At 39.4% G+C, this 10,798-nt stretch overlaps 1 protein-coding gene across 2 annotated transcripts; it reads right to left on the reverse strand.

The window, feature by feature from the left end:
- Window positions 1-133: 133 nt before the first annotated feature.
- LOC114918484 (uncharacterized) lies at window positions 134-10,328 on the reverse strand. Of its 2 annotated transcripts, XM_065958060.1 has the most exons (10): window positions 9,754-10,326; window positions 9,448-9,477; window positions 8,801-9,198; window positions 6,332-6,385; window positions 5,727-5,987; window positions 4,623-4,670; window positions 2,158-2,205; window positions 1,987-2,036; window positions 1,811-1,827; window positions 134-1,526 (listed from the first exon to the last, which is right to left on the reverse strand). In XM_065958060.1, the coding sequence occupies exons 3-10, from the start codon at window positions 9,174-9,176 to the stop codon at window positions 1,466-1,468; spliced, it is 915 nt and encodes a 304-aa protein (XP_065814132.1). In that variant the 5' UTR covers window positions 9,177-9,198; window positions 9,448-9,477; window positions 9,754-10,326; the 3' UTR covers window positions 134-1,465. The 2 variants fall into 2 exon arrangements, with proteins under 2 accessions (XP_065814132.1, XP_065814131.1); XM_065958059.1 differs by lacking the exon at window positions 134-1,526 and having other exon boundaries at window positions 1,591-2,036; window positions 9,754-10,328.
- Between the last annotated feature and the right edge of the window lie 470 nt (window positions 10,329-10,798).

Here is a 10,798-nt window from a genome sequence, read left to right on the forward strand (position 1 = left end):
GACTTTTGGATCACGTGCAACGCCTATTGTGTCCGGTCGTCATGGATGAAGCAACCTGTGAGTTTCAAACACTGCTCCAACTAAGATAGACATTTAATATCATCATACAGACTTTAACAACTTCAAATGTGTATTGAGGATCAAATACATGTTTATTTATTGTAAAGTGTTTTATATTTACAGGGACTGTCGCAAAAACAAAATAATATTAAATCATATTGCAGACAACTTTTCTCTTAATATTTATTTCCTATTTTTCTACTTTTGATGTCTTTGTGAAATCTCAATTCAACAACAAACAAAAAATACACTTTTTGCTGCTCTGATGTTCAACGATATTATCCTTGTCTTTGCATTAATTTAGGACACCCTGATTTAAAAATTACAATAAACAATGTAGGCTCAATCTAATAGTTTTGTTATAAGTCTACACTAATATTACTAAAGAAGAAGAAGAAGAATTTAGGCTACATAAATATTTTTACAGAATGCATTCGCTACAAAAAAAGCCGTTCCCGTAAAATACTGCTGAGTAACCATGGTAACATACAGTTCCTGTTTCCTCCTGAGAGAGGGAAGTTTGTCCGAAAGCTTGCCTCTGTATTTCTACCCTACACCTTGGCCGTATCCGAATTGCCAAGTACATACTCAATCTTTCAGTATGCAGTAGGCAGTATGCAGTACGTACTATCCGTGCTGCATACTGTTAGTACCTACTATTCAGTATGCACACACAGTAGGCAGATGTTTGTTCCTACTTCTTCTGGTACATTCAGTATGGAAGTGACGCCATTTACGTTTCCCGAACGGGCCGCATCCACCTGTTTTATTGTTTTTTTTTGTTTAGCTTTATTCAAGAAGAGTAATTCTCACATACAGTCAGGTAAGCAAAAAACAATATCACAATGGAAATCAAGTAAAAGACAGATTAAATAACTAAATAACATACAGTACATACAGGAAAGTACAAATAAAAGACAGTAATATACAGAATATAAAATAAACCAATAAAGACGCATTTGAATAGTTAAATCATTATTTGAATAGAGGGGGAACGGTTTTATAATAATGCGGACATTTGTTATATTTTCTGTTGTTAATTTAAAGTAGTGATTTCAGTCGGGACTTTAACTCTAGAAAATTGATTAAATTAATCCACTCTCGTTTGTTTTGATTTGGAGGCGAACGTGACGTGACGATTTACGTTTAATTTTGCACAGCATTGTGGGTGGGAAAACACAATTCATTTCCTGAAAGCACGCATCCGATCCATACTGCATAAAACCCGGAAGTTAGTATCCATACTGAAATGTTCAGTATACTGCGCGGACCCAAAAAAAATGCATACTGAATGACCATTAAAGTTCAGTATACTGAAACTCCATACTGAATAGTACGTACTGCCTACTGAACTGTGACAATTCAGAAAGGGCCCTTGATGAAGGGGACGTCATTCAGTTGGGAGTTAGACTTCTAACGGAGTGCCCTCCGTCACGGAGAGGGAGGGTGTAGTCACAGCGACGGCCCTGTTTAAAAAAAGAAAAAGAAAACAAGAAAAGAAATACAATCAATGGATGTTTGGTGCTAAAATGTGGAGTTAAAAAAACAAAAAACACAGCCAACTAGTGGCTTTTTTATTTTTCTGTGCTCATATATTACTGCACCATAGAATCGGGTTGGAGTGAGACTTTTTAGGAATCTCTTTAAGATGGTATGCATCTTATCTCATCAAAATGTCTAATGAAACCACTAGAACAGAAAGGTATGTGGTCAACGACATATAAAATACATGAAAACAGATTGAACCTACCTGTTTTTCTTGCAAATCTGAAAGAAAGAATGAAATTGTTGATTTAAAAGAGTGAAATGTGGCGTTCTTTATCCAAAACATTTACAGCAATGTCAGACCAATAACCATGACACTTCAGTGACTCCTGACTTGAGATGTTTGAAATGATTTTGCATGGTGACATAATTGAGACTTACATAACAGACCAGCAGCACAAGCCCCACAAAGACCACAAGCCCCACAATGCCTGAAAAAAGAAAACACCTGATTGTCATGTGGTAACAAGGTTAAAAAAAAACAAGTCCTTTCACTCATTCATTCATTCATTGTTTGTAAAATGTCATTCAGTGCTTGCGAGAAATACATACCTGCAATCAATCCATAATGTCCATGTCCTGTGGGCTGCTTCTCTTCACCTGAACATGAAGGTGTATTTCATGTTAAGAATATAGCCACGTGATGCAGCAGCAAACAAAAAATAAAAACATTACAGCCTTAAAAGGATACTTCACCCATTTGTATGAAGCTTTGTATCATTAGAAACCTGGTAGTATTTTTGAATGGTCGTGCATCCCGCCCTCATTTTCCCCTGAGACGGGAATTATCTGTATTTATTTTCTGAAAATGAGCCAGATGACGCAAAAAATCGCCATTTTGTTTCATCGGCGGCTGCTCTGATCTTGGAGGTGCCCGGCTGGGCGCTCACACCCTCCACGGACCCTCCTCACGCCGGCTGCCATTGCACAATAATAGCGCAGCAGCAGAGGTGTCAAGTACAAATACTTTGTTACCTTACTTAAGTAGAAATTTTGGGTATCTATACTTTACTGGAGTAATTATTTTTCAGCTGACTCCTTAGATTTCACGCAATTATCTGTACTTTCTACTCCTTACATTTAAAAAATAGCCTCATCACTCCTATTTCATTTCGGTTTGTTTTCATACGGGCTTGTCATCGTTAAAAAACAAAACAAACACCTATCCAGATAAATCGCGCCATCCGGATAGAGTGAATTTGATTGTGGTTGGATGAGAAGTGTAAACATATACCATTCTGACACCCTATTGGTTTGTTTGTACAGATGTATGTAGCCTAGTACGAAGATGTCCGTGGCAGAGCTACTAGTCATCATGTCTTCCGCTCCATGACACACATGTTAATGCTCAGTAGTACACATATATGGTCCTTTAATGTATTTGCATTGTATGAAAATGCATTCATTTTCAATGGGCAAAAACGCGGCTGAAACAGGTGCATCCCAAATTTCTCAGCATTAACATTTTAATATAACATTGTAGTCATTATGGCCTTTAGAAAAATGTTTTTTGGGGAGGTGGGGTAGTGCACTATAGCCCCCTGTGGCGCGGCCTAAGCTTTTGTCCTTAATGGCTTTTTTCTCCCCTTACATTACTTTTACTTTTATACTTTAAGTAGTTTTGAAACCCGTACTTTTACACTTTTACTTGAGTAAAAAGCTTGAGTTGATACTTCAACTTCTACTGAAGTCTTTTTAAACCCTAGTATCTACCTGAGTAATGAATGTGAATACTTTTGACACCTGTGCGCGCCGGCCACAAGAAGCATGAATCAGGTTTTAGAGTCCTGCTGCCCGGAATTTCCAAGATGCCAATTCCTTCTGGAACAAATCTTGGAATCAGTTGAGGAAACGGCCGTATGTGTGTGTAGTAAATGTCTGTAAATAAAGCACCAAGCTTCAGTGGGAGTGGCCTGTGGTGCTGTGCATTCTGGGAGTTGTTGTCTTTCATCCACATGAGCCAAAAATACACTTTCTGCCTTTACTAGGTTAAGAAGGCACCAACTTCAAACTTCGACCCAATGTTAATACAGATTCATGTTTCAACGAGTGAAGTGTCCCTTTCTTGTCTTAAATGTTGAATAGAAAGAATCTACTTCACATAAGATTGTGCCTGGTATTAAGTTTTGATTATGATGGAAGTATTATAAACAATTTAAAGACTACTTTAGTAAACTGACATGCAATCACAGGTATCAGTTAGGCCTGCACGATCTGAGAAAAATATGCCATGTGCGATAACATTGTGCAAAAACGTGATAATGATGTGAACTGCAATAAATAAAGAGAGCTTTAACTCCCAGTTTCTGTCTATCTGCTGTTCTTCATGTTTTGCATAACATCTGTGTTTGCCACATGCCCCTTCTAAATAAAATAAAAAATGTTCTCCACTAAATTGGCACTGATTAATCTTAGAGTAGCTGATAGCTACCTTTAGCTTCATCTGACTCCATCAAAATGGTGTATAGTTCAGACTGTCGCGATGTGTTAATTGCGAATGCTGAATCGTTATTAGTCGTGATTTCAGCCCTATCGGTGTACTCAGGGTCCAAAATTGTGGGTAAATAAATTAGGTCAAGTGGCATTTGTGGGTGCCCCAGTCAGTACACCTGGCTGCAGCTTTCCCCGTGTTGAGCCGGACTCACCCGGGGTTCCTGGTGCAGCCTTGTGTAGACAAACTGTCCCGCACTGGCTAATGGTGGATGGCTAGCTACAGTAACTAACGTTTTAGTTTTAATGGTGCGGATACACATTTCCAAACCACTAAGCCTCGCCTCTTGGCAAATAAAAACTATGTTAATAGCGTGTTCCACTGTCTCTCTGTGGCAGGAATAGAAGAGGATCAACACCTGACACAGCGGACAGGAGATGATAGAGACTGAGTTACACTATGAGCATTAACAGAACTGAGAAGTAGAGCCTGACTGATATGAGATTTTTAGGGCCGATACCAAGTCCTTTCACTCGTTCATTCACTGTTTGTAAAATGTCATTCAGTGCTTGCGAGAAATACATACCTGCAATCAATCCATGATGTCCACGTCCTGTGGTCTGCCTCTCTTCACCTGAACATAAAGATAAAGAGATAAAGATAAACTTTATTGATCAGAAATTTGTGCATTACAGCAGCTCCAGAAAACGGGACGGGAATATACTTATAAAAAAAAAAAATAGAAGTTAAAAACAGATCAAACATATTGACATCATTTAAATAAAAAAATACAATAATGTAAATACATGAAGGTGTATTTCATGTTAAGAATATAGCCACGTGATGCAGCAGCAAACAAAAAATAAAAACATTACAGCCTTAAAAGGATACTTCACCCATTTGCATTAAGCTTTGTATCATTAGAAACCTGGTAGTATTTTTAGGGCCGATACCAACATTGAGGAAAGAAAAAATCAGATACCGATAAATCAGCTGATATCTTTATTAGATCTAAGTCCGATCTGTAGACATCGATAGATTTAGATATACACGTTTAGTGTGTTTATCCAAATGCGGTTATCAAACACTTGTGGAAAAGAGATGTGAATAAGAAAAGATGGTCACCTAATGAACTTAAGCAGGAAGACTGCTTCTTCTCTCTCGCATTCACTCATCTCTTCATTTAACCACTTCCTTCCTCTGCACACCAGCACCAGTGTCTAGACTCCACTATCTGCTGTAGGCCTCATTGCCTCTCCGAGTACATGAAGTCGTCATGATGGAGACTAATACCCACATTCATTTTCCAAATTGTTAAATGTATCATTGTTCATTCTCAACTACGTATCTCCTGATTTAACTACATTCTGCAAAATAACTTTGCCAGTTGAATCAACATGTTTATAAAATAGTTTAAATATTGTAACTATTATGAAGGTATGCCTTACTATAGGATGCTTTTATTAGACCTAATTTATTATATGTTTCTTGTCACTTATAATCTTGCTTGTCAGTTTATAATCTGCAGTGGGTTAGCCAACCAAAAGATTAACAAAGAAGGAATGGCTAACTCCCTACATTAACTACTTCACTAACTACCAACAATATTAAATATATTCAATTACATCTGGACCAGGAAATGACCCAAAACAGAAGGAAATCATGTTAAATGAATGTGTGTTGTACGTACAGCCTGAGGTGACGTTCGGAATCTGTCCTTTTCCATCTTCGATCTCCAGGTTTTCAATATAATCTGGGCAGTAGATGAGGATTCCGGGTTTGTCATTACAAACAGCACAAGTATGGTTGCCACCTGATTTATGAAGAGCAGAGCATGCTGGGAAAGTTTCGCTGAGATTCCTGTCGAACAAAAGATGGTTTTCCGGGGTGTAGATGGTGGTCAAGTTTTGGCATCTGTCCATGTCATTGCAGGTAAAACATTTAGGCCTAACTGTGGACAGGACAGAGAAAAACATGAACAGGTAACATCAAAGGTGCTCCAGGTATACATCTGTGCTAACTTAAATCTGTATCTGGAAAGTTGCTCAGAATAGGATTGCCGCAGTGTGGCTGAATCAACGAGTCTAGCATGTCTAGTCGAGCATGTGGCAGATAGAACAAGAAAAACATCACGTAGTTAAAAAAAATTACTTTCAATTGTTTAGTCATATAGTGTTAATAGGGCAGTATTTATATAGCTTCAAGCTCCCTTTTAAGAATACATCAAAATAAAGACAAAAATACAATAAAACGATGCACACTGAAATACTTCAACTTTTTTTTAAAACTACATACCAACAGAGCCCTCAGTGCCAGAAGCATGTAACAGCATCAAACAAAGAAGGAACCCTGTAAAATTCAGATAAAACAAAATCAAACATACTCTTGATTATGCAATATATTGCTGCTTATTATAACAAAGGGGCGTTAATAAAATCTGAATTATACACTGTGCTACAGATTTATGAGGTAAACTGTGTTGTCATAAGAATATTCCGCCTGTAGTGTTTTCATGTTTGACACTTTATTTATTAAAGTTATTGTGTTGTGCTTGTTATTGTAAGTTGCACTGAGCTGTGTGTGTGTTTTCTCTGCACTTTTGCCCTAGTGAAATCTCCCCCTGTTCAAATTTAAAGGGGACACAACATATCCATTTTCCACCTTTTAAAACAGTCCCGTGGTCTGGATGAAGTGTCTGTGTCGTGTTTTGGTCAAAATATAACATGGGGCGCTGGTGGCGCATTGGTTAGTGCACGTGCCCCATGTATGGAGGCTTTGGTCCTCCAAGTGGGCGGCCAAAGTTCGAATCCCACTTGTGGCTCCTTTCCCGCACAAAAAGCCCATAATGAATCTTTAAAAAAATATATATAACATTAATCAAGCACCAGCTGCTTCTGTGCTGAGTTTTCCCCGTAGTGATCATCCTATCGGATCCTCCCCCTGAAAGAATAAAATGGTGCAAAAGACCTGAGCAAAAGTTTTGTTCTAGGCTGGGGTCAGCGTTGATTAGGGGATACCAAGGGAGGGGGATGATCTTTTGAATCCCACTGTGACATCACAAGGGGAGCAAATTTTGAACGGAGAATTTTTCTCTGTGTTGTAAGACTTATGCAGACCACTAACAAAGGACTGGATGGGTTTATTTCACATTTTGTGGGTCAGAGATAATCCGCTCACCCAAATATACTGTACGTGTTTTCATGACATGTCCCCTTTAAAGCAGGGGTGCCCAAACAGTCGATCGCGATCGACAGGTAGATCGCTGACTGATTCTCAGTCGATCGCGAGATGTTTAGTCAATATAAAATACAATTGTAAAATAGAAAAGTGATTTCAATTTCATCTCATTGCAGTGTTTCCCACACACGATACCTGTGTGGGGAGCCCAAGTATACTTCCGACCTGTTTGTATTTAATTTTTCATTTATTCATGAAATTGCTGCGTGCATGAGAGAGCGAGCGAGAGAGCGAGCGGGGGAGCGAGAGAGAGAGAGCGCGCGCAAGAGAGAGAGTGCAGGCATGAGCAAGGACGTGCAGGTAAAACCGGGGGTCTAAATGTTTTACCAAAAAGTCAAATATAGAAACTATGCTACGAGTATTAAGCGCATTTGATGAAGCTGCAGCTACTTTTCTCTGCTCCTCTCTGCTGTCATGACTGTGAGCATCGCGGGGCACGAGACACACCAACATACAGCGCAAACGCACACTCACACACACACACACACACACACTTGCACTGGAGCGCCAGCCACCACGCGAACTTTTTTACTTTTAGTGCTACAGCACACAGTTGATCCGTGATCTTTACGGACCGAGGCGTGAACACACGTGATCCGGTCAAACAGTCGGTTGGACTTTACTCCGTTCACTCTCACCGTGTCTGCAGCTAATTTAACAAAAGCAACATCATCTCACAGCAGCCTGCTGTAGTCTGTGAACATCTCCACACAGATTAAAGTTGTTTGTTGTAAACTAAATTAAGGGAAAAACATATGTGATATAAATACAAACGTAATATTAAAATGTAGCCTACCCTAAAATAAGAGTTTACAAAATTTGAATAATTTTTTACAGAACTCTCATTTATTATATCTGAAATTATTTTCTGTTTGTTGTGTGAGTATTAAATGCATTTGGAGGCTGTCGGTAAAGGCTACAGCTCACTATGTGGACTGGTAGATCTCTGCAGACTGGCAACTTTAAAAGTAGATCTTGGTTCAAAAAAGGTTGGGCACCCCTGCTTTAAAGTATATCTAATTATCCTTCCCCCATGTATGTAAAAACAGAGGGCGAGACATTACAAACTCCTCTCAGTATATGGAAGTGTCCTAAAAAGCACCACCTTTTACCAGGACCTCGTAAATAAACAAATTATTAAAATTTCACAATTCTGACACATTTGACATAAAATAACTTTATCGTTTTTTGTCTAATTAAAACGTATTGCACCGTTGTTGTATAGAATTACCTGAGACATATTAACCCTAATCCTAACCTCCTGCCATCTGGGAGACAGTACCGGAACGTCCGAACCAGCTCCACCAGACTAATGAACAGTTTTATCCACCAAGCTGTCAAGAAGCTGAACTCTCTCCCCTCTTCTCCACCCCCTGACCCCCTCAGCTCTGGACGTTGAACCTCCACCACCCATCCTGGAGCAGTCCTCTCTGGTAGTCTCTCTGTCCTCTCTCTCTCACTGTCTCTCTCTACCTCAAGACATAGATATAAAATAAAATGTAAACAAGTTTCATGTCCAGTTCTTACCTGCAGCAGCAGCAGCAGCTCTTTTCCTCTGTTGGTGGCTTTTTCTTAGTTTCAGAGTAACCCGTAGTGGACCCTGTGGTTTTGCTGCAGCATTCAAGTCATCCATTTTGTTTTCCAAGAAGGAGCATTTCGGGCCTTCTTCCACTACATGTGGTTTCAAGGCCACTACCTCTTCCGCGTCCGAGCTTCGTGGTGTATCATTTACTTGAGTTGGACAGGACAGTTTAGGGACATTTGCATCCGAATTCAAGCAGAGCTTTCCTACCATCCCATGGTGCTCAGAGTTATCTGGTTCATCTTTAGTAATCGCTGTGACGCCGGTGTGTTTTTCTTGCAGATCACCATCAGTGTGCTTTTTATTGCATGTGTGCGGCATGGTGGAGGAGAGGCCAGCCTCTCTGTAACAGAAATGAAATACAGAATCCGCCCTTTTTTCTACGTTTGGTAACATACATGTTGACACTTTTGTAGAAATATATAGAAACAAGTCATCATATTTAATATCTACAAAATAACTAATGGATACGACAACAAGCTTACATTAATATGAATGCAGCCACCACTGAGCTCTGCATTACATGACTCTCAGATGAAAATCATCCAAAAGATGAATGGATAGAAAAGAAAAAGGAATTTAAATACAGTACCTGCTCTCCTGGCTGTGATGACCCGGTTACCTTCAATTGTAAAACAAAAATAGTGAAACTACTAAAAGCCATAAGCACTGATGGGCTCAGACAATCTGTTCCCTGTGAATTTACAGACACCCAAATTGAGTCAACATGGTTTCAGCTTTTGCTAAATGCGTGATCATGATCAAATGCTTCGAGAGTTCAGCCCTAACATGTTGGAGTGAAATGAGTACCGAATGAATGAAATATGCAACTCTCCGTTATCCCACCTGCTGCCTGTCTAAAACAAGAAGCTTAAGGAATATAAACTAACAAACTTACTTTCCGGGAGTGAAAGCTAAGAAGTGTCCTTTGGCAGGGTTATTTTTGCCCGAATTGGCTTCAGCAAAGAGGAGCAGTTGTTGTAGCGAGCATGTCTCTGAAGACATCAGGAAATAACTGATCACACGTTATACAGTATCTCCATCTAGTGTTTAAATACTGTAAGTATACAAGTACGCTCAAGTCAGACTGCTGCAGTTTGACACAAACATTATCTTAGAACAGCAGATGAGTGTTTTTTTCCTGGGGGTGGGGTTTGGGGCTTTTTTGCCTTCATTTGATAGGACAGCTGAAGAGAGACAGGAAATGCTGGGAGCAGAGAGTGAGGGTTGACATGCAGCAGAAAGGGACATGGTAGGACTCGAACCCACAGCTGCTGCAACGAGGACTACAGCCTCTGCACATGGGGCGCGCAACATATCCACTAGGCTGTCGGCGTTCCCAGAATAGTGTTTTATTTAGTTATTTTGAACCTTTAGTTCAGCTCATGAAAGACGAAGTCATTGGTTAAATATCTTTAAGTAGAAGTATTTGGTTTTGATCTAATAGATACCTCTTTTTTATGCGATAGGTCCTGATGATGTCAAAAGAATATCAGGATTGAATTAAAGAATTGTTGTTAATCAGGCACAAATGACTATGAAGGCCCCCCATAATTTCTACTCAGAGTATGAAGTCTCACCATCAGGGAGCCGTCAAACAGCCAGCAGATATATAATCGCTTCAAGCTTTCCTTTTCTTTCTCCCAACATCCCTCGCTCTGCTCGACAAACAACCTGCTCATCTTAACATGTTTTTCTTGGTGTGCAAATTTTGTATTTATTTTTTTAAAGTTTATTTTGATCTTTCCATGCCTTTAATGACAGAACTGTGGAAAGATACTACTATTCAGATTCTTAACCAGTGTTACCAGTGAAGTGAAAGAGTCAGAGAGCCTGGTTTATACCTGCCATTATAAACAACCATCAAACCACTGTCAAACTCAAATCTGTCGGGAGGTAAGTACCAAGGTCCTGATTTCACCAATTGATTTAAATTATCCTGC

Source organism: Labrus bergylta, chromosome 8, assembly GCF_963930695.1.
Source record: "Labrus bergylta chromosome 8, fLabBer1.1, whole genome shotgun sequence".
NCBI lineage: Eukaryota > Metazoa > Chordata > Actinopteri > Labriformes > Labridae > Labrus > Labrus bergylta.